Source organism: Trachypithecus francoisi, unplaced genomic scaffold (assembly GCF_009764315.1).
Source record: "Trachypithecus francoisi isolate TF-2019V2 unplaced genomic scaffold, Tfra_2.0 Lachesis_group1, whole genome shotgun sequence".
Classification (NCBI taxonomy): Eukaryota; Metazoa; Chordata; class Mammalia; order Primates; family Cercopithecidae; genus Trachypithecus; species Trachypithecus francoisi.
In genome coordinates this window covers 110,195,373-110,219,916 of record NW_022681454.1, presented here as the reverse complement: position 1 = coordinate 110,219,916, position 24,544 = coordinate 110,195,373, and the positions used below count along the sequence as shown (strand labels likewise).

Here is a 24,544-nt window from a genome sequence, read left to right as displayed (position 1 = left end):
CTGTGGTTAAATGTTGTTATTATTTTTTTTGAAGACTCTTTGAAGTGTCTTAACTGTTTTCATTTGATGTTTCAACTGACTTATTTGTAGTAATAGCCAAGCATTTATGCTTTGAAAATTTGAATTGATATCCTTTATGTATCACATGGATATCTGTTGTATCTGGTGATGTACTATTACATTTTGTATTTTCCGGGTTTTTTTTTTTAATTAAGGGACCATCGTATTCCTCATCTAATATAGGCTCTAATACTTGGACACTTGGTATATACTTGTTAAAAGAATAAATGTGCAGATGACTAGAAGAATAGGAGTTTTAAATCCTCCTTTTAAAGAAAAATGTTAATAATAAAAAATACCTGTAGTTCCACTTCCCTGTTTTAACTGATTTCATATTGCATCTTACCTTTCACATACTGTTTAATTCAACTAATGTTGATTGAGCTGCTAATCTCAGGCAATGTGTTAGGCTCATGTTAGGTTCAAGGGATATCAAAAATGAGTAAGACATGGTCCTTGCTTTTCCTTATCTTGAGGTTTAGTAGGAGATAATGGGTATATAAGCAGATGGTCTCAGTGTGAAATTTAAATCAAACAAGCACAGTATGCTATGAAAGCACAGTGGGTGGATTTCAGAGAAGTATTTCTGGAGGAAACTTGGGCTCCTTCTTGAAGAATGTATAAGCTCATGGAAAATTAAATCAAGATTGCCTAGCTAGGCATTACCAGCAAGGAATTACATTAAAAATGCATGGTGAAATAGGCAACTAACCAAACTTCAAGGTAATTGGTGTGGAATTAAAAAGGTAGAGATCTCAGTAAGAGTGTGCCAGGTTATAGAGGTCCATGCATGTCATGGTAAGGGCCTGAAACTATGTACTCTAGGCCAATCAATGTTAGCTTTCCAAAGAGGAGGTCACTGATACCTTGAAACTGAGCTGTAAGTATGTGTATGCAGAAGAACCTAGTAAAATTGCTCCAGTATAAAGAACTCTTAATATAGGAAACATTTTATAAATGGAAAAGTAGATATTTAATAGTCACAATTGAGAGTTTAAAAGAAACTAGTTATCTCCATCAAGAGTCTTTATTTCATAGATTCTCTAAGGATTTTTTAAATTCTAGGTTAGCTTCCTTCAACACTATCTCAGTCTGTAATATTTTTCACTAAGTGCCCCCTCCACCTTTTCCAAAACTTCCTACCATTAAAATTTGCTTAAGTGAAACTAGGACAACATGAAGTATATTTGGGTGGGATAGGATACTGTGCCGAAGTTATTTATTTGTACTATTCTTACCGCAATAGTTTAGTACAGATACACTCCAGACTTGAATATTGTGACTAAATAGTCTCCAGGTGATCAACTAAAAAGAATTGTATTCTGTCATCACTTCTCCTCCCATTGATCCCAAGAATTGTCTCCAAGAAAATCACCTTTCCTTCTCCAACATTAGAAATCAGTGGGATGGCACCATCCACCAAACTACCCATTAAACCACTATCTTAGAATTGGAAACACTGAAACATCCTTGTTTCCTTCTTACGGTCCAGCAAAATGGTTCGGTACCTTGGCAGCACACCCTTCCCTATAGAACCAGAGGGAGGGAGTGGGGAAAATACAGGAAGAACCAAAAGTGAGGATTTTATGAGAGACAAAGTGAAAGAAAGCTCTCAATGAAAGAAAACCCACACATTCGGCTTTCAGTACCCAGATCCAGAGTGCCTATGTATGCTTTCCATTTGCCATTGTTTGCAGCCTGGTTTGCATTGTAGTAACTTAACATTAGTCAGTAATGATGCATACAGATATTGTGTTTATTATATGTGTAAGAATGCATTTTATCTTGTTTTTGTTTTTTGAGACAGAGTTTTGCTTTTGTCACCCAGGCTGGAGTGCAATGTTGTGATCTCGGCTCACTGCAACCTCCACCTCACAGGTTCAAGCAATTCTACTGCCTCAGCCTCCTGAACAGCTGAGATTACAGGCACCCACCACTATACCCAGCTAGTTTTTGTATTTTCAATAGAGACGGGGTTTCACCATGTTGGCTAGCCTGGTCTCGAACTCCTGACTGCATCTGCCTGCCTTGGCCTCCCAAAGAGCTGGGATGTGTGAGCGACTGTGCGCAGCCAGATGCATTTTATTTTTAAGTGCACAGCTAAAGATTATCTTGTCATATTGTTGAAAAGTGACAGAGCTACTACTAAGTGTGAATAAAGAGCTTGTAGTTTTGCAGGCATTCATTAAATTAAATAAAGCCATATATGCCTACGAACATAATAATCTGTTTTTTAAAAAACAATTTATTCCCAGCACTTTGGGAGGCCGAGACGGGCGGATCACGAGGTCAGGAGATCGAGACCATCCTGGCTAACACTGTGAAACCCCGTCTCTACTAAAAAAATACAAAAAATTAGCCGGGCGAGATGGCGGGCGCCTGTAGTCCCAGCTACTCGGGAGGCTGAGGCGAGAGAATGGCGTAAACCCGGGAGGCGGAGCTTGCAGTGAGCTGAGATCCGGCCACTGCACTCCAGTCTGGGCGACAGAGCGAGACTCCGTCTCAAAAAAAAAAAAAAAAAAAAAAACAATTTATTGAACCAAACTATTAAAGCAAGTTTCAGCAAATTAGTTGCCTAACATTTGCACATAAAAAGCAACAAATAGTTTTTGATTCAATGAACAATTGATTATTAAAATCAAGCACATTTGTCTTACTGAACTGTTATAATTATTAAAAATGGAAGCAATGTAAGGCTGTATAGATCTCTGTAGGCAGCAATTAAGTATAAATCTGTTGCTCTTTCTTTTATATGTTAGCCTGAAAAAGAAAAAAGCATGCACTTAGAGATCACATGGGGAAATTTGATAATTCAGATAATTTGACAGATGATAAGCTGTCTCCAATCCCTTTAAGAAGATAGTATAGTATAAGTAACACACAAATATATGAGTAAGTGAATAATTTTTAAATTGACAATAATTTGAATGATCTAGACTTACCTCAATCTCTGTATTCTAAATAGGCAATGTGCTAAGAAAATGAGTATAAATAAGATTTTAGATAATTACTTAACATAGTAATTTGCATGTGGGATGCCTCTGCTTAGCTGTTTCTTAATGGAGCTCTGGCAGAATTTCTAATTTGTAAAGGAGTCAAATAAGACTTTATCACCCTTTACTTAAAAGAAATGTATTTTCATTTCCTTAGAAAAATATTCTCCAACATTAGAAATCAGTGGGATGGCACCATCCACCAAACTACCCATTAAACCACTATCTTAGAATTGGAAACACTGAAACATCCTTGTTTCCTTCTTACGGTCCAGCAAAATGGTTCGGTACCTTGGCAGCACACCCTTCCCTATAGAAGGGTGTGCTGCCAAATTTAGAAATATGGCTATTCAGACTAGTCCTCTTTTTTCAAATTAAATTGAATTATGCAGCTTTACTGTGATGCTTATTTTTTAATTCATTGAACATTTCATATCCAGTAAAAAGTCAGCTAAAATTACTAGAGCAAATCAGGCTTTTTTTGAACGCTTACTAAGTGGGTGTGTATGCTTGTGTGTACACGTGTATGCATGCACACATACAATAAACCATTCAGTAATATTCCAGAGACCCAACTATAATGCCAGTAAAAGAATAAGAAATCTGTTGTCTGATGATATTTGTAGTACATGGCAACAGAACACTCAAGCTGAAGCATGAAGAACTTGTGAAGATGGATGTTAAACCTAAAAACAATTACTAAGTCACTTCTTAGCTGTCGACAAAATCAAAAGGTTGGGAATAAAACCAGCAATAACTCTTGATATTTTTTTTTAAAATGATATTCCTATCTTAGACATCCCTTCAGAAAGCATTGTTTCTGTTAAGCCTGTGTGGAGATTAATCTGGCATTATCTTTTTAAAAATGTCTAGATTGACTTAAGCCTTTATTCAGATAAATGGGAAAATGTTATGTAACTAGAAATGAGCTACTAGTTTTCATTGTAAAAGCACAGTCACTAGAGCATATCAAAAAGCATGTTGAGCACATTTGGGAGAAGGTGACTTTTTGTTTGTTTTTAAGAGACAGAGTCTAGTACTTTCTCCCAGGCTGGAGTGCAGTGCCGTGATCGTAGGTCACTACAACCTCTACCCTCTGAGCTCAAGCAATCCTTCTCCCTAAGCCTCTTGAGTGGCTGAGATTACAGGCATGCTCCGGCATGTCCAGCTAATTTTTTAATTTTTTATAGATATACAACTCACTATGTTGCCCAGACTGGTCTTAAATTCCTGGGCTCCAGTGATCCTCCTGCCTTGGCCTCCCAAAATGCTGAGGTCACAAACCTGAGCCACCACACCTGGCTTGTAAGTCCCTGTAGTAATAAAATATATCCTGAATAATGTGAGGAATGAGAGGAAAGTTAGAGACCAAATAAGGGGAAATTGAGATTCCTGTTTCCAACTCTTTTATTCCTTTTTTCTCTCCTCTTTCCAGTTGAACTCCTGTTTCTTCCTAGGTGTTCATGTCCCACATTTCTTCCTGGCCAACTCTTCCTCATTTATGTAAGGTCCTCCTTGGATAGCACCTCCTCTGTGAAAGTTTCTCTGACCCACAGAAGGAATTCATTATTCTCTCCTCTCTTTTCCCTTAGCCTTTATGAGACTATTATTTCCTCTTCATTTTTTGCTTATCCTTTGTATGGAGTAACTTCCTGAATCTATATAGCAGTGGTGTGGAGCCCTCTAGGAAGCATAGGAAATAGGAGAAATAGCAAGAATTCTTCATAAACTGCAATAAGTGACAAGATGCAGCAAGACACCCAGCCTTCCTGGCTGACATGGGGCACTGATTGCTGTAATGTTCCAGTGTGGATGTTACTGTGTATTCATCAGTGAGTCTGCATAGATAGAGTCCACATATGTCCCATTTGTGCTAATTCTTCTTCCTTTCATCATGCCAAAAAGGTAAGTATTGGGTGAAACTTTTTTACTTACAAGTATACATATTTCCTCTGTAAATGGGACAATTCCTGAGTCTAGGATTTGCTGGGTCTTAAGGATTGTGACTTTAAAAATAGACCTATACTTTAGTTAAAGCATGTTCCACAGGAACATAATTTTTTATTTATGTTTCTGTTTTCTCCACTAGACTAGATGCTTGATAGAAGTTACAACTTGATTCTTTATATTCCTGTCCATTAGCATGGGCAAAGCTCACACATATAATGAATACAGTTGAATAATGTTTGTAAAATTTGTATATAAATGACACTGCTTAATGACAAAGTTTAACTCTCCATGAAGTTATTCGTATTTTCAGGAAAAAAAATGCAGTGAGAACAAATGAGTCACCCACTGAAGAACTTGGTACGGGATGTCCTGGTATCCTCAAAACGAGAAGGATCATTTAAATAGCTTGCAGCCACCTGTAGCTTGAGCTCTCCTTTGTAAACATCTACACACTCACAGGAATCAACAGTAACAGTATCTTCTCTCCAGTAGAGGATCTGTTGGTCTTCTGAGTACTGAAGACTGATAAATGATAGAATCTCTTCTTGTCTGACATCTTTGAAACTCCCGATGTTCCAGAACCTGGAAAACCTGTTGTCGTCTAGGGGCGTATCAACAAATCAGTAGCTTCACTCATCTGTCACTTCTATTTCAGGATTCTTTCTGGAGTATTGATGATTAGAAATATGTTAGAATCTGAACTTTGGGGTATAAATTCACCCATTATCTACAGTAGCTTTCCTACTTTCATAACAAGATCTACACATTTTGTGGCTAAATAAATGCTCATTTTTCTGATGACCAAAGCTAACTTTTAGATGAATTACTGATATACAGAAACGATTTCATCCCAATTAACATGTGAAACACAATTTATCTGTGATGATGTTTTCAGTCAAAGGCAGTTGCCTTGGCATTAACAGTGAAATCTTACCTGCACAGGAAGGCTCAGCCTAACCCTGGCAGAATTCCTAGGCTGTATCAGTACATGTGACATTAATAATATGTAGCTTATCAGGTGATGATACTCAGTAACATTCATCAGCGGGCCAATGGCAGATATTTTTTTAAGTGATTATAATTTTTCTCTAAGGATTACCCAAGCATAATAAATAAGAAAATAAGAGCAAAAATTGTGATAATACAAGGGATTTTTAAATGGCAGTGATTTTAACATATAGATAAATAAAAATAATCATGTCTATATTATATTTTTTGAAACTTAGCCTAGTGAATGACAAGTGATAGCATAGGTATTGAGAGTTTAATTTATCTTTTATTCAGCAAAACTGCTGATAGGCTTACTGAATTCCAATAGTTAATACATAATTCCTCTGTGTACTCAAATTGTTTCTAATTAGATGGACTTCTCTATTCTTTTAAAAATGTATTTTGTAAATATTCTTGTTATCTTTAGAATATCTGTGGTGCTTGTAAAACCATATACAGTGATTTCTTTCATTTCCTTTGTGTTTTTTTAATGCACAGTAGAGTATATAGGTCAGATGCCTTTTGAAATGCCTGATATGTTAGAAATCCTCCATTCACCTCTTTAAATGAGTATTTGCTTTATTTATTTATTTATTTGTTTGTTTTTGAAACAGGGTCTCGTTCTGTCATCTAGGCTTGAGTGCAATGGCATGATCATTGCTCTCTGCAGCCTCAATCTCACAGACTCAAGGGATCCTCCCACTTCAGCTTCCTGGATAGCTGGGACTACAGGTTCATACCACCCCGCTTGGCAGGCTCTCATTATGTTACCTAGGTTGTTCTTAAACTCCCAGGCTCAAGCAGTCCTCCCATCTCAGCCTCCCAAAGTGCAGGGAGTATAGGCGTGAGCCACCACACCCAGCAAAATCAGTATTTTATAAGTGAAATTACATATATATACACACATAACCTAATAGTATATGTGTCTGTGTGTGTGTGTGTGTGTGTGTGTGTGTATGTATGTATTACAGTTGTTCCTCGCTATCCACAGAAGATTGATTCGAGGACCCTCTCGGATAACAAAATCTGCAGATACTGAAGTCCCTGATATAAAATGGCATAATACTGTATTTGCCTATAACCTATGCACATCCTCCGGTATACTTAAATATTTTTAATTGTTACTTGTTTATTTTTGAATACTGTATTTTTGATCCTCAGTTGGTTGAATCTGTCATGTGAAATCCTCATATACAGAGGGCCAACTGTATATATAATTTAATGATAGCGAATTACTAAAAATATTGGGGCCATAATAAAAATTATTGATAGCAAATTACTAAAAAAATTTGGACCAATAAAGATTAGTGACTTCAAGAATTAAAAGACTATACATATATGAAAATTAACTCTTAAAATGTGACTTGGTTATTCAGTTAGCTTGGATAGATGAAGCAGAAAGTTAAATGGTGATTATGAAAACAGAATTTTTGTATATGTGGTTTAACTACGTTGTGAGTTACATGAATGTGTTATTTCTCCTTTTGTCTCACTACTTTAATGGGAGATTATTGTTGCCCAACTCTGGGTCTAGTGTGTAATCAACTCTTTTCAGCCAGATTCTTTACCTCCAAAAGAGTGTCTTACATCTTTGGGTCTGGGCCCAGGTTCAACTCCAAGAACTATACATCTCAGGAACCAAAGGTTATGCTTGGCAGGGAAGCCTAATGCCCCAACAAGGCACTCACTAATCTATCTGAGTGGACTATTAGTGTTTTTCTATTTTAAAAATTTGTTTTATATATGCACAGGTACTCTAGCAGCAGCTGTTGTGTCTTCCAAAGAGTTGAGTGCATTATTACATCAACTCATCCATGCTCATAATATACGTGTATGTGCCAAGTGGAATTTTGGGAAGCTAAGGGTAGGACTGGTGCAAAACTGTGCAGTTACAAATTATAGGCTTCTGAAGAGGTAATCTGACTCCGTAAACCAGCCTCAAATCAAAAAAGATAAGTACTATGGTAAGACATAAGAGCTAGTCTCCAAAACACAGCTTGCACAGCCCTAAATTCATTATTAATATTTCCATAAGGACACAGAAAGGATGCTATAAATGACTCTTATCTCACAGACACTGCAGAAAGACCACTTACTTTCAAATTTGACATTCTACTTCTCCATGAGTGTTCCTGGGAATTCCTGGAAGAGAGACGAGCATGTGGAAAGGCCCTGGGGCAAGAAGGAGCTTGCTATGCTTGAGGAAGTGGAGGAAGGCCATCACAACTAGACCTAGACAGACAGGGGCCTCAATTGGGAGATAGGTGGGATACAAATTAAGCAGAGACATGAAGGTCATGTCAGGAGCTGGCCTGAAAAATCAGTGTACAGCTGTTGAAGAGCTTCATGGAGACATGTGACAAAATTGGATGTACATTTACAGCTATTTTGTGGAGAGTTGATGCGGGGCAGGGGCAGGGGGGCCAAGATAGGAAATGGGGCCCGTTAGGAGTTATTGCAGTGGTACATGTGAGAGATAGCAGAGACTTAGGCTGGTGACATTGTAGTGGAGATAGTAGTCTTGATTCAAGTCCTGTTTTGGAGATACAATCAGCAAGATTTAGTTAGAGATCAGTAGATACATAATAGAAAAGGTGATTGGGCCTCTTCACCTTCAGGTACTAGCTCAAATAACAGGTCAAACCAGAAAATCATGAACTGGTGCTTATCGTTTCATTCACCCATTTAATTAATCACTTATTCACTCGGAAAACAATTATTAAGCTCTTTCTGTGTACCAGGCACTGTGTAAGGTGCTGAAGAGACAATGTCCCATTATCATTCATGTGCTCTGCCTGACAGACCCTTACACCAGTGGTTGGCTTGATTTACTTTATGTCTTAGAATATGGTGCTAAGGAGACCTACATTTTTCATTGTATCCCCATAGATTTTGTTCATTTAGACACATGGTTCCCTTCAGGGGTCCTTAGGGAGCCCCTGGGGTAACTAGGAATGGATGGAGTTGGCACACTGGTTGGCACACTGACAAGGTAGTGCTGCCGCACCTAGAACGGGGCCTGGTGTTGAAGTCTTGCTATATATAGGACAGCTGCACACTCATAATGTAGAATCATCCAGCCAAGACACCCAGTAACACTCCTACTAATGAGCCCTGATCAGCTTCACACTGACCAGTGACTACTCTCCTGCCCCCACCAGTAGTCAAACTGTCTGACTTTAATCAATGATTAAAGGGCATGTAAGTGGGAATTCTTTATGTCTGTATTCTTCCCAGTCTTTTTGCATGATCCTTTGGGCTATTCCAAGCCCGTTGTCTTACCCTGCTCTGCTCCCCAAATTGTGTACAAGGGGCAAGCTAGTAGGGCAGCACAGGCAAGAAAAAAACTAGTCCTTTTCCTTTCTTTTGTGTGTGTTCTTGGGAAATGTCTTTAATCTCCATTACTTTCGTTTCCTTGTCTGTAAAACAGAAATAGCACTAGTATCTACTTCATAGGGTTGCTGTGTTACAATCTCTATAGCACTTAGAACAGCGCTTGGTCTTGGCACATTTTCTTAGTCTTTTGGGCCGCTTAACAGAATACCATAGCCTGGGTGGCTTGAACAACAGACATTTCTCACAGTCCTGAAGGCTGGAAGTCTGAGATCAGCGTGCCAGCGTGGTATGGTTCTGGCGAGGGCTCTTTCCTGGACTGCAGTCTACTGACTTTTTCTTATATTTCTACATGAAGAAAAGAGAGGGAAGAGCTCTCTGGAGTCCCTTTGGTAAGGGTACCAAATGAGGGCTCCACCCTCATGACCTGATTACCTCCCACAGGCACCACCTCCTAATATCAGCACTTTAGGAGTTAGGATTTTAACCTGTTAATTGAGGAGGAGGCACAAATATCCAGCTAGTTACACACACAATAAGCACCCAGTGAATATTTGTTGTTATTGTTCAACAAGTGGAAGACAGTGTGTTGGATGACCATGCAGATGACACAGATGAATATGTCACCATTACAATTTCTGCCTTCATCACTAAATGAAGACATACCAATTGCTTAAATGCAAGGGAGCATGAGATATGTTTTTTGACAAACAAAAATCTGATGGTGATTCTTTGCTTAACTGCTTAATGAACCTCTGTTACCTCTGCTCAGAGGCTTGGATTTCAGGTCTGGCAATTTCATCTCACTAGGCTTGTTCTTCAGCTTTGAGTTAATTTCCCAGGGGAAATTACTCATTTTTCCAGGAGTTAGTCCCAGTCCTACCTTAGCAAGATTGCCTCCTACTTGTGCATTAACTAGGTGCCTCTCTTGGTTCCTGTTTTGCGTCGGCTCCAAACTGAAGTTCCTGGCTTTCCCCCACCACCGTGAGCACTGCTTTTAATCTCCAAGTCAGGGCTATTCCTTGGGTTAATGTGGCACTATTTTTTTTTTTTAAAGCCCAGTCTTTGACTCTACTTGCTGCTCAACCTCATGGTCCAAGATCTGTTACTGATGAAATTTTATGAATGTTGTATTCTGGATGAAACTAATTTTAACCATTTCTGATGTGAGTTACAAATTGTGCACTAGAAACAAAAGAACAATTTATTATACAGGGTAATACAGTGTGAATCAACATCACTATAAATAACAACAATAACACAAATATTTATCTTTCTGATATGTAGTCTCGTCTTTTCATGTTCTAGAGTTATCTCTTTTTTTCCTTGTGAGCTCTAATGTTCTGGAGATTCATAAATGGTAATTAATGCTTCAAATTTATAATTGATATGCTTCATATCACAGTAGAACTCTGACATCAGTTTATTCACAAAATCTCTAATGAGTTAACAGTTTATTCATGAAACTGATTTAATTTGGGCACTATATGAAATTTCACACAACACACTAAAAATTTTCAAAAATATGTAATAACTATGGCTTAACTTTGTGGTCTATTAAACAGCAATGTGAGTATAGAAATATGTTAAAGTTAGAAAATTCAGTAGCTTCTCTTCAAGACATTGAAATCTATTATAACTGCCATTTTTTCTTTTTCAGACATTTATCATACATATAGAAGAAATGATAAAATGGTTTCATTTGTGTAAAGATATTTTTAAATATTGGGAAAAATGAATGCTAGGAGAGAGAATGTTGTCAGACACAGTTAACTACATAATCTAAAACTCAACATGAAACTCTACACCCCTCAAATGTGTCTAAAGCTATTATGATTTATTGAAAACTACCAGAATGCTAGTCCCCCTGACTTTTAAGTATTCTTCTTTAAATATGAACCCCTTAGGAAATAAAACCTATTGCCATGTATAACTAAACTTTGGTATGTGTATGATTTTTTTTGAGCTCAGGTGAAGTCCAGACTTACAGTAAATTAAATGGATAGCATGATTCTCTAACTGGGTTAATTCATTTAATCATTACTTCAAGAGTCATTAATTAAGCAACTATGTATTAATGCTAGGTTAGATGCTAACATAACAAAGATCAGTAAGTTGATAGCCCAGTGATCCAGGATCTGGTATTTCTCATAGGGCAAATAATATGTTTAAGGAGCCTATAAATAGCAGCAATTTTATTAATGTCAGTAGACTTTAATCAATGTTTATTAAACATTTTAACAATCCCAAATTGTCTAATATATGTAGGTTTTCTAGGCACTTATGGTCAAAAACAAGGATAACTATGAGTACATATTGTATCTATAATACATTAGTCACATTCAAAGGAAGAAATCTCACAAAAATTGTTATCACTATACAGGCAACAGTAGATTTGTTGAAAGTGTTTTTTGTCTAATTATTTTGCATTGTGATTTATGTAAGGTACATTGTGTGATAGCCTTATTATAGATTCTAATTGAAATAAATAACTATGCTATTAAATGGAATTATGTACATGTAACCATGATTTTTAGAACATGCCTATATGAAGATTTATATAATTTTAGGTAAACATTTTATATGTAAAAATAATAGAATTGGAAATAATGACTGACATGAAAGGACTTGGAAGTATCCAGAATGCAATTAAGAGAGGCAGAATTTGCATAAATATTCAAATATATTTATAATTTTTAGTATCCCATCTTTTCCTTTTGGGAAGGAGAATAAGGGAGAGAATACTAACTGGTGATCTCTAAAACATGCTATCCTTTGATGATGTTTCAGAACTTAATAAAGCAAAAAAACAAACAAGTGAACAAAAAGAAAAACTAATTTAGCCTCCTTTTATCTCACTCTATAGTGTTCATACATGAAGCTCTATCCCTTTACTTGATGCTTTTCCAAATGACTCATGCCTTCTAAACTGGAAAGACTGGCAATGTCATTATTGGAAAATCTGCACTGTGGAGTGGTTGAGGGCATGAGCTGTGGAGTCGATGGCCTGCCTGTGTCACTAAAGACTGTGTGATCTTGGGCAAGTTACTTAACTTCTCTGGGCCTCCATTTTCTCATCAATAAACTGGCAGGGGAATTGCTCGGCGGGCAATTGTGGAGATTTATGAGTTAATTTAATGCTTAGTAAACTGTGTGGTTTATTGTGAGAACTCAGCAAATGTTAGCTCATACAAGGTTAAATCCCAAAAATGAAATATCCTTTTAAAATCAAGCCAGATCATAGCAGAAGAAGAAATGGTTGATAAATGAGAAAATGGTCTACCTTACTAATAACCAAGAAATTCATATTAATGTGAATTTTCCACAATTGAATAGGTGTTTATTTATTAATAATAACTATTATTAGTAATGATTTGGGCCTGTGGGCACCTTCACAATGTTGGAGGTACATCCATTTTGGAAGGCAATTTGCCCTGTCTGCTCTACACAATTTTAAATGTGGGTACTCTTTCACCCAGTAATTTTACCTGTAAGAATTTCTCTTGTAGAAATACCCTCTAATATGCACATATATGTGTGTGCACGCATGTATGTACACACATGCATATCTCTATTGATTGCTGTGTTATGTTAAATTAGGGGAAAATGCTTCTGATATGAAATGGTGCCCATAATTTAATGTAAAATGACAAATATAATTAGCTTAATTATTTACATATAGTACGTGATCCCACTTTTATGGGAAAAGTATCTATTTTTATGTGTGTGTTTTCAAGGGGAAAATGTATATTTAAGGATGCACACATGCAAAAATAGCAAAAGGAGACACAGAAGGATACAGCCTGCAAACTCATACTCAATAGCTATGATGTGTATCATCTCCTTTCATTCAGAAAATGTTTCTAAATTGTGCCAAAATTTTGTCAGGTATCAATTAATATTTGAAAAATTGAAATGAAAACCATTTTCTGTAAAAGATATTGCCTAATATATTTATATTTATGGCATACAGAAAATTGTGACCTCATGTGTCTAATGATAGAAAAATAAAAAAGATTTAAATGTTTAGTATAATATAGATTTGACTTATGAACACTGTCTCATGTTTTTAAATGTTTTGATAGTTTTTTAAATCATCTAAGAAAAAATCTATACTTATTTTTTTCTTCTTTTTAAATGCGATTATCTTTTTTTATCTTCCCAGAGTTACTGGAGGTGAACTGTTTGAAGACATAGTGGCAAGAGAATACTACAGTGAAGCTGATGCCAGGTAAGTGACTTGCCCTGGGCAAGATACAAGACTCAACATTCAAATAATACTTTTTCAGTATATTTCTTTACCAATGCATATTTGTACAAACAAATGTTCTAAGGATCTCCAGGATGATCCTTAGGAAAAAAAAAAAAAAAAAAAAAACTATGAATCTGGTGTATATTTTTATCTAACATCTGTAGTTAGATTACATATTTTATCAAAAACAATAAGAAAAAACAAAGCAAAACACCCCACCTAACTGGAATGACTTCTGCTAAAGCAATATATTTTTTAGTAAAGTTCAGAGATCAAAGATTGAAATCCTCTAATCCCTAGATAGATTCTAGGTTGCCCAGTGTTAGCCAGTAGTCACATGTGGCTATTGCAATTTCAGTTAATTAAAATTAGATTAAATTAAAAATGTATTTCTCAGTTGGTCTGACCACGTAGCTGGTCTAGCCAACTGCCTAGTAGCCACAGGTGTCTAGTAGCCACCAATTGGCCAGACCAGATATATAACATTTTCATCATCACAGAAAGTTCTACCGAACAATGAATATCTAATCACAAAGCAGAAACAGACTGAAGAAAGTCTCAGTGGCCTTTTTAAGGAACTATTATTAGCTAATTAACTCTTTGGAAATATCATTAAAACCCTTGGACCTCTGAGTTGAAAAATATTTATTCAAACATTTAAGAGAGTTCAAGAGTAATTTTTCTATCTTGTTAATTGGCAAAATCTTTACAAAAGTTAAAAAAAACTAAGTTTTTTGTCTAATTTGCAACTTCCTAGACTACCCAAGGCAACATTTTTGGAGTGGAGTAACATTAACCACTTGCTTAGATATTACTTAGACTGCATGGTGTTAATTTTCCTGTCTACTTTTATATATTCTGTAACTGTCATTTAATTTTAAAAATCTGATCAAGAGTGATTGGCTCATTATTAGCAATGTAAATGAGATGTTTGGGGGGAGAGATTGAATCTGCCTCCATTCTCTAATGCCATCGGAGCTTCCCAAGGCTTGCTAATCCCACTGTAGCCTGACCCGCAACAGATGTCCAGCTGATATTAAGGTTCCCAGCCCCTCCTTGCCCTCAGAGGCACACTTCTAAGATTCTAATTTTTCTTCTTGGTTTAATGCGCTGTTTATGGCATTTTGCGAATCTATCCGTACATGACTACACTCTAATTTTTTAATGTAATTTCTATGGCCAAAGTCAAATAGAAAATCCTGTGTAATTTATACTATGATGAGTGAATCGTCACTTGCTCAGTTTACCCCAAATCCACACATTAGGGTCCTGAAAGGGGCCTCGGGGGGAACCTCTGGAAGTAGCTATTTGGCCACTTGCCAAGAAACAGTAATACTTTTAATCAAGGTACTAAACTGGGGAATTTCATTTATTTTGCCCTTCAAAGTTATGTTAAACAGACTGTTACTTGGTTTGAAAAATACTGGTTGAAATTAAAATAGAGACAACTTTTACTGCTAAAGAGCCCTAAGATATTTTTTTATGAAAGCTCTCAGACAAAATTAAAGAGAAGAAACATTTCCTTCTCACTACAAGAATAAGGAGGCTATTTCTCAGTCAGATGTGATGGCCCACTCCTATAGTCCCAGAACTTTGGGAGGCCAAGGTGGCCTCCCAAAACTCCTGGGCTCGAACCCAGGAGTTCGAGACCAGCCTGGGCAACATGGTGAAACCCCCTCTCTACTGAAAATATAAAATTAGCCAGGTGTGGTGCCGTGCTTCTGTAGTCCCAGATAATCTGGGGGCTGAGGCAGGAGAATCCCTTGAATCTAGGAGGTGGAGGCTGCAGAGATCATGCCACTGCACTCCAGCCTGGGCGACACAGTGAGACCCTGTCTCAAAAGAGGATATTTGATTGTCAAGAAAATGGTAAAAAATTTTTACTAGTTCTCGAAAATGTAAGAATTGAATCCATTCTCACTAGTAAAAAAATGGTGAAGTCCATTTAGTATGTATTATTGTTTACTTCTTTATCTTCTGTTATTCCCAAGATTCAATAATTTATCCTTGTTGTTTGAGAACAGTAAGAGAAATATTCCTAAAGAGTAGTGCAAAGTGAACATTATTGTGAAAGAAAAAAGATTCCTATGGTTTAAAAATAATGACCAGTACTTAAATAAGCAATATAGTCAACAGCAATGAATGTGAGACCCTTTTAGTCATATTGTTATTAAGAGAACTAGAAAAATCATAGTCATGATCAATTTTTAAAATATTTACATTGTAATAAATCAGAGGGTGATTACTTTTTTAAATTCAAGATTTTTCTTTGGAATAATATTATTTTATACATTAAATGGTTGAAAATGTCCTTATTAAAATGTTTGCTTCATCTTTCAATGAATAAATGTAGTTCAGGACGTACTTGCATTTGAATTACACAGTGAACTTATGCAAAATTCATCAGTGTGATAGGTTCTACATTATTATATGTCAGATGACAGCTCACAGGACCTTATAGGTGCCAAACAAGGATTTCTCCTCTCTAATTAGCAGTCCATTTGACATCAGTGAACCTTTAATAAGAATAGCATAAAATGTGCATTTTGATATAGTATGAAGCAAAAGTTTTTCTTCACTGAAGTGTATGGAAATAGGTTTAACAATTACCAATGCTCCAGAGGATTATAAATTTCTATTTATTTATTCTTTGAAAGCTCCCTAGCTCTTCCCCAAAATATCCTTATACTAACGCGGAGTTTATTTTATTTATGGGTTTGCTTTAAATTCTCCCGTTATTGTTGGAGACTTGCATTTGTTTTCCTGTTATATACTTTACTAAAGCAACACTTCTAAGGCAAAATGGTAAATGTGTCCCTCCATTTTTTTTGACCCTTGTTTCACCTGCCACTTCATCTGTGTTTACCCTCTTGTTTCAACACGTGTTTAATTGTGACCTCAGATTTTAAACAGTTTAGATGTGTATAAGAAATACCTGGATATTTTATATCTCTGAAGAATTTTCCCAGAACATTATGGGAATTCTTTATAAATTTTTCTTTCTGAATATGGAAATTTTACCTTCTTATACATGTTATTTAATTTGCACACTTACAATGAAAACAACACAGCTCAAATTGTTTTGTCTGAACATGTCACAAAGTCTATGTTGGATGTCATTTTTGTTAGAACCAAAATTAGCTTTATTCAGCATTATTTGATTCCGATGTAAAGCTAAAAACGTGAAGAAATATAATTTTTGTTTGTTTGTTTGTTTCATTGGGACTTTCGTTTTATTTCATATTCAATGTGATTATGTGCCTTTAAAATGTTCTCCCTTCCATTCTGCCCTTGTATCTTTGCAGTCATTGTATACAGCAGATTCTAGAAAGTGTAAATCATTGTCACCTAAATGGCATAGTTCACAGGGACCTGAAGGTCAGTATATGGAGTCCATAAATCTGAATCAAAGCAGTTTTGTTTTTTTTTTTTTCTGGGGAAAGGGCAGAGGGTGGGTATTTAAAATGGTTCCCTTGCCTTTCCCAACTTTTTTCTAAAATGAGTAAATGATGAAATGATAATGCATGATGCCTCTTCCAGTTTGCTCATCTACAGGCTAAATATACATCATAGCAAAAAGGGAAGAATACTGAAGAATGCAACCTGTTTAAGTTTCCAAGCAGTAAACTACCAAAAGGGGTTTAGGGGTAGGCTTTCTTTAATTGCCCAGCATTTGCCTGGAGATAAACTTGGCCTGTGATGTATGTCCGCCTGTAGATTTAAACACCACTTCTGTTCTGAGACCATGGGTTGCTGTAGCAGAACAACTGGTTACACATTGCTCCATTTGAGTCTGATGAACCCTTAGGCAAGAGATAATAATTGCCAGCTAAATTAAAGCACAAGAAGTTAATGATTTATCAAAACTTCATTAGGTATCTTAATTTAACCTTAATGGTGCCCTGACTGTTAATGTTCAGCTTTTAGGATAATACTGGAAAAATGGGAGAGAAAAGGGAAACAGTTTATATGATGGGGCGGAACACAACAGCTATAAAGATTATATTTGTGTTCCAGTTTATTTCCTGGAAGAATTTATAACCAGGAAATGATCTTCTGAATGACATGAAATATTTTCAAAATGGATTTTTCTAGAACAAATGGACCCACATTCTGGCTCACATCTGGCAAGATCTGATTGTTCTGAGGTAGTAGTCACTCTACTTGAGCAATATGTTTACATGACTGAAGGTGGTATAATACAACCCCAGTTGTCTGCTAGCTCTGCACTTTAACCCAGTCTCTCTGAGGGTATACAGACAGTGAGTGTAAGCTTGGAACTAACACACGCCCCCTGGTGTTTGCATGCAGTCATTGCATTCAGCAGATCCTGGAGGCTGTGCTACACTGCCATCAGATGGGCGTGGTCCATCGGGACCTGAAGGTGAGTAATGCCGTTGGAGAAGATAAACCACCACACAGTTCCTAATGACTGTTCAGCTGCAATTATGCCTGTAAAGGCAAAGTATGAGCAATAAAGTTGTGTGGACTTATTCCAGCACATTACTCAGGAACTTTCCCTCACCACAATCTCTCTTATTTCATCTCTAACACACACTTGAGACATATAAATCTTGATTTATCCCGATAGAAATAACTTCCCAACATTAACAATAAATAGGATGCTATATGTCTTTCCTTGTAAGGATGGATATAGCATTAATGTGACTTTCAATAGGACTTGATGATCTCTTCTTCACTCTAAATTTGTTCTATGGACATTGATCAAACATTTTATATTCATATGATATATACCCAATATTATGTAAATACTTAGTAAAATTATAAAGTGAGTAGAGATAAAGTTATTAGGTGAAGTTTTAGCCTAAACGATTGTGTGCTAAAGAACCCCATTCTCTTTCCCTTAACATTAGTCCTAAGAATTCTGAGGACACTGAGGCCTCTTAGTTTTTTATTTATTTATATTCCTAAAGACCAAGATACTAGTGTCTTCTGAAACTGTAGATGTAAAGAAAGCAAGAAAAATTTAATCATCAAATAATATTTATGTAGCAAATATATATGGATATCCCTATATATGTATTCTTATTTGAATGCCTACTGATACCCTTAAGACTTCACTCAGCATCTGATACCCTTGAGGGCAGAGAATTTTTAGATCATTTAGAAATGAAATAGCTCACAAGGGAAGTACTTTTTCATTAATTTTCTGTCTCCATTTCCCAGCACTCTAGTTTTACCTGTGGAATTTCAGAAAAACAGTGAAGCCTAGAAATTGAAATGAAAAACTACTGGATGAGTAAAATAGTAAATGTGAGCACTATATAGTTTTGATTCTTTCAGACTCAGCATTTTCTAGGCATTAGGACAAAGGTGGCAAAGGATAATTTAGAATGTCTAAAACTGTGTGTGTTTAGTGAGAGGACCTAGACTTATTTCTCATGTGCAGACTTTTCTGGTTATAAAAAATTGTAAATCCATGTTTCCAGTCACTTAATGTTCTAGAAGACTATATCTCTAAACCAATTACATGAAAATGTGATTTATAAGCAAAACATTGCCTTAGTTTTCTGCAGTCTTCTTTTGATTTCATTTAATTCTGAGAGTTTTAAATATCAAAAGCAGGCCGGACGCGGTGGCTCATGCCTGTAATCCCAGCACTTAGGGAGGCCGAGGAGGGTGGATCAGGAGGTCAGGAGATCGAGACCATCCTGACTAACATGGTGAAATGCCGTCTCTACTCAAAATACAAAAATAAAATAAAATAAAATAAATTTCAAATGCAAAGGTATGGTTAAGGGCATTTTCTTCTGAAGAGCCAAGATAGGACTATATATCTGCTAACACTTACCAAATGTACCCATTAGTATAAAGCAAAAACAGTATGTTTCTTTGAAAATTCATGTATTTTACAGTCACCTCAAAAATTCTTTACTGGCCATTTACAGACAGAGCCCCTTTTGTTACCTGTCAGAACCGATAGCACTACTTTCCTTTTAAGTGAACATACATGGACATGCACATCATTTGTGCAATTTTTTTTCAGATACTTCTGTTAATTTATTATTTGAAATATTTTACTCCATGTTATATAACCATAAGTGGACTTTAAAAGCCAAGTATAAAAAAATGTGAATCCTCTTCCATAACTTTAAAGTTATTTTTTGTGGAATTATAATATGGGACTTCTCTAAGCATTTGGACTCAGGTGAACCCTTCAAAGACTGAAACTTTAATAGGACATGGACTGTGAAGAAAAATATATTCTCTGACATATAGGCTAACATCACTAATTAAAAACTTCAGCAGATGATTTTTAGGTAGGCTTGCCAGCAAAAGAAATAACTTGCTGGATTCCCCATCAGATTTCTTTAAGGCAGGGAAAGTACTGTTGCTCTCCATTCTTATTCTGATTCTGAGAAAGGACAGAAATGAACTTTTGAGAGAGCGTGTTATCATTTTTGTAGTTGTTGTCCTAGTTTCTGTCAAACTGCTGACTTGGATGGATTTCAGTTGAGTCTGGTTCTCAGTGCTTGCTTCAGTAGGCCATTTCATAAACACACTGAGAGAGTTCAAAGCACGTGCATTAGAGGCAGTTGATGCACCTCTTGAACATGCCAAATCCCCGGCTTTGTTTTGTGCCTTTTATACCCATGATGTATACTCTGATAAATATATTGTTTGTGATAGCATGTTTACCAATATAGTAAAGTTAAAGAGATCAACTGTTGAAATTTAAACAAAATTTTAGGCTTTAAACAAAAACTTGCCTTTACTGTTTCTATGCCATGTATTTTTTGTGTCCATATACTAATTAATATGCTAATTGATGTGCGATTGAAATGTTTGTTGCACATAGTTTAATTTGTCCACATCAGTGAGAAAAAGAAACACAGGAAATGTCATGTTTATTATGATCAAAAGCACCTATGAGGATATAAGTGCTGTACAATTTGTATATAAGCCCTCTGGAAGCATAGCTGTTTAACATACTGCGATACTCCACAGTACCTAACATAGGGGCTTATACCTGGCCAATACCTGCATCATATTTCTTCAATTTAGAAATGAATGAAGGTCAACCAAAAGTACTTCTATAATATAAAAGGCAGCATTCAGTAAAATAGGTTATTAAGTGTTCATTAATATTTGAATAACATAAAGAAGACAAGTATATCTTCAGAATAAAGATCACTATTTAGTTGAGTAACTACTGCTCATTGGGGCTCATTAGACAGTGGGAAATTATGAGGACCTATAAACAAGGGTGAGGTACAACAGGCAATTTCAGGATGTCCCTGAAACAAGCAATAGGAGAAGAGTCAGCGTGGTGGGATATCAGCGTCAGGAAGGTACATCCATCGGCACCAGGCAGAACCTAGTGGATACACGGACCACAACCTTTTGTATAAGGTGTGTCCAGTGGCAGGCCAATTAATATAGATCTAGATAATATTAGGAGGATCTAGTGGTGGTGATAAACAGTACAGTACAGTTCAGGGATAGGACAGTAGTCTTTGGGAGTGTTTGGATCAAGTGAGGATCTTAATAATCAAAATGGCAAAAGATGCCATTTATCAAGCAGTTACCATGTACCCTGCATTGTCTTATCATACAGTCTTCAGAACTTTATGAGGAAGGCGCTCTGATTATTCCCATAGTACATAAATGAAAATTTAGCAAACACAAGTGAAAGAACTTAAGATCACTCAGCTAGTAAAATATGATTGGTGCCTAAGAAATTTGATTCCAAGTCTGCATGCTTAATCACTATTACTTCTCAGTTTAGTTAGTTGGATGAATTAAAAGCCTGTAAAGAGACCAAAGAATGAGTCAAAACAATGGCAGAAAAATAATTTTGCTAGCAACATTCAGAATAATTTGGGAAAATGGTTCTACGTTTAGTGAATCAAAAGGTTAAAATAATCCTGCCTACGGGCCTTCCAGAGATAAACAAAATCTGTATCATTAGGAATAAAGAAAATAGATATAAGGTAGAGTAGGGGGCAGTACAATTTGGCAGTAGACAGGTGTATGAAGTAAAACTTTTTCATTTAGAAAAACAGTAAGGTAGCATTGACCACAGCCTTTGGAAAACAAGACAAAGAAGAATAAAATGCATTTGCCACATTTGATTGCCACATGAAGACAATTAGTATCGGGTGCTTAAAAATATAGATTCTTTATAAAGAGCTGAGTGTTGTAACTCAGTGTTGAATATTTGTGAATTGGTGGTTTAAAGTTCAAATACAAAAAGAGAAGAACGAATATTCATCAAACATTCCTTCAGCAGCTACTTACGCATCATTTTAAATGTGGACATAAATTACTGAGCAAAACAAGAACAGACCTTGTGTGCATGAAACCCTGCTGGCCATTGAATTAAGGATCATTTAAAAATATGTATGTAGGCCAGGTGCAGTGGCCCATGCCTGTAATCCAAGCACTTTGGGAGACTGAGGCAAGAGGATTGCTTGAGGCCAGGAGTTCAATACCAGCCTGTGCAACATAGCAAGACCCCATCCCTACCAAAAAAAAAAAAAAAAATCAATATATATACATATGTGAAAAGCTTATTGGTGATGTTCTTCCCAGAAAGGAGGACGTACATCAGACAAGTACTGCATTCAGAAAAATATTAGGTCAAAGCAAGGTTGCAGTAACAAATGACAATTTTTAATGTCACAAGAAATAAAGGAATGCCAGATCAGATATGTTTTCTCATTTAAGATCCTGGAGAATACAATTTCTATGACTTAGTTGACAGAATAAGTAAAGGAGATAGTTATAAAGCTATGCTTTTTCAAATAACTATATTTGAAACAAAGTAGTAAGATTTCTGCAGTTCAAATGTGCCAGAAATTGTTATTAAACTATTTCATGAACAACAATCTGGGTAGGAGGCTTCATACACACAACTGAATCTTTAGCAACAAATTAACACCCTGTGAATTGCTTCAGCAGAGAATGCTGCCTTTAGTATCAGCCCCTATTCAGAAGAACAACATTACTTAATGGAAACGTCATTGAATGGATGGATAGATGGATTAGATGGATATGAGAGAGAGAGATTTTAATGAAGAGAATTTGGAGATTTGATGGGAACTTTAAGGCTGTTTCATAGAAATAAATTTATGACCAGAGTTTTCAGGGAAACAGAGAGATGAGAAGTATTTAGTAAATTTTTTTTTTTTTTTTTTTTTTTGAGATGGAATCTTGCTCGTTTGCCCAGGCTGGAGTGCAGTGGCGCGATCTCGGCTCACTGCAAGCTCCGCCTCCCGGGTTCACGCCATTCTCCTGCCTCAGCCTCTGGAGTGTCTGGAACTACAGGCACTCGCCACCACGCCCGGCTAATTTTTTTGTATTTTTAGAGAGACGGGGTTTCACCGTGTTAGCCAGGATGGTCTTGATCTCCGGACCTCGTGATCCGCCCGCCTTGGCCTGCCAAAGTGCTGGGATTACAAGCGTGAGCCACCGTGCCCAGCCAGTAAATTCTTGTTAACCACGGGTAGTAGATATATCAACCTGTGAAATTTATTGGATAATTATAAAATCACAAGTGTTATACTTTTCTCAGAGCCTTGTTTAGATAAAAGTTTAAGGAACACATCATCTGTGTGTGTATGTTTAGATATTTTTGAAACAAAGTGTGTATTTGATCAGTTTAATAATTCATTTAGTCATTCCAGTATTTCTTTATTGAGTGTCTAGTGTTTGTCAGGCAGTGGAGAAGCTGTGGGTAATTGGCACTATCCCACTGCAGTTACACTCTGGTTCTTTCAGTCTACCCAGCAGTGTGTGCTGATAATGTAAAAGTAAATTAACAAACAGGAATGGAATACAGAATGATTCTTATGAACTTGCTCATATATGCATAGCAATAGAAAGAGTACTTCCTAATTGCAAACTTATAGCACATACATCTGCTAGAAACTCCTTGTGCTAAGTACATGAATTCAGACGTTAATTCCACACAAAAATAAAAGCTAAAATCCTTTGTACCATGTATACAAATGGGACAAGTGAGCTTGACATTCAAGCTTTTCAATTCATGCAAAACTAAAAAAAAAAAAAAAAAAAAATAGTTTATTTTGGGGAGCTTCATTCGCACCTTCTTTGACAAAAGATAAGTGACAGAAAACACACCAAGGAGAGAATGATTTTCTGTTAAAAGAGTGAGATTCTCCAATAAAGGAAAGAAATTTTAAAAGACAATTTTTACTCCTTAAAAAATAATATCCACAGGAATGTAAGAATGAAATAATATAGAATAATAAAATTAGTAATTTGCTTTTTATAATATTCAAAAATTTAAAAAGAAATAAAACACGCATGATTTTACGTATATATTCCTAATGGTTGAGTCTTTTAGATGTGCACAAATTAAAGCTTGATATGATTAATGCTAAAGGCCATTGCTTTTGCCAAATCAGTTTCTTAATAAAGATGTGATAATTGGTGAAGCAAGGTTAAAACTATGTTTTTTCATAAGTTTTGGATATGGGTAGTAAATATTTTTGAGTACTTCAAATTCTTCTAAAAACATCTACCAAATGAACTACCTTTTAAAAATAACTGTTTTTATACTATTGGTGGAGTTTCTTTAGTATCACATCTTTAAAAGGAAAGTATTAGAAAATCTAGCTTCAGGTCTTGGCTTCATGTTTTTGGGCCTCCCTACCTCATGTAGAAACTGAAAGGTTTGAGTTATTTTATCTCCCAAGTCTCTTCCAGTTCTGAAAGTGATTCCATCAGCCTGCCTGTATACTTTGAGGCATTTGAAGAGTTTCAAGAAAACCTTGAATCATATTGAAAGAAGTTGCCATTGTATTCATATGAAAGTACAGAACAAAACTTGCAAACAGTTGCTGCTCATTACAGCTGATAGGCTATAAATGGTTGTTGACACTGAGACCAGATGTCATGGAAAATCCTGCATCATTAGGAAGCAATGGGGGTGGGGAAGGAACCTATGTGTAAGAATGTCTGTGCACTCTATTTAAAA

General features: G+C 36.1%; 1 protein-coding gene across 33 annotated transcripts in view; it reads left to right on the top strand.

The window, feature by feature from the left end:
* The window catches only part of CAMK2D (calcium/calmodulin dependent protein kinase II delta), a 322,125-nt gene that overhangs the window by 212,183 nt on the left and 85,398 nt on the right, over positions 1-24,544 (top strand). For 20 of the 33 annotated variants that reach the window (XM_033215084.1, XM_033215075.1, XM_033215097.1 and 17 more), the window contains exons 5-6: positions 13,492-13,557; positions 16,884-16,956. In XM_033215084.1, coding sequence (XP_033070975.1) covers positions 13,492-13,557; positions 16,884-16,956 — 139 coding nt within the window. Of the gene's footprint in view, positions 1-13,491; positions 13,558-16,883; positions 16,957-17,889; positions 17,963-24,544 lie in introns of all 33 variants that reach the window. The other 13 variants (XM_033215078.1, XM_033215092.1, XM_033215067.1 and 10 more) reach the window with 1 other exon arrangement.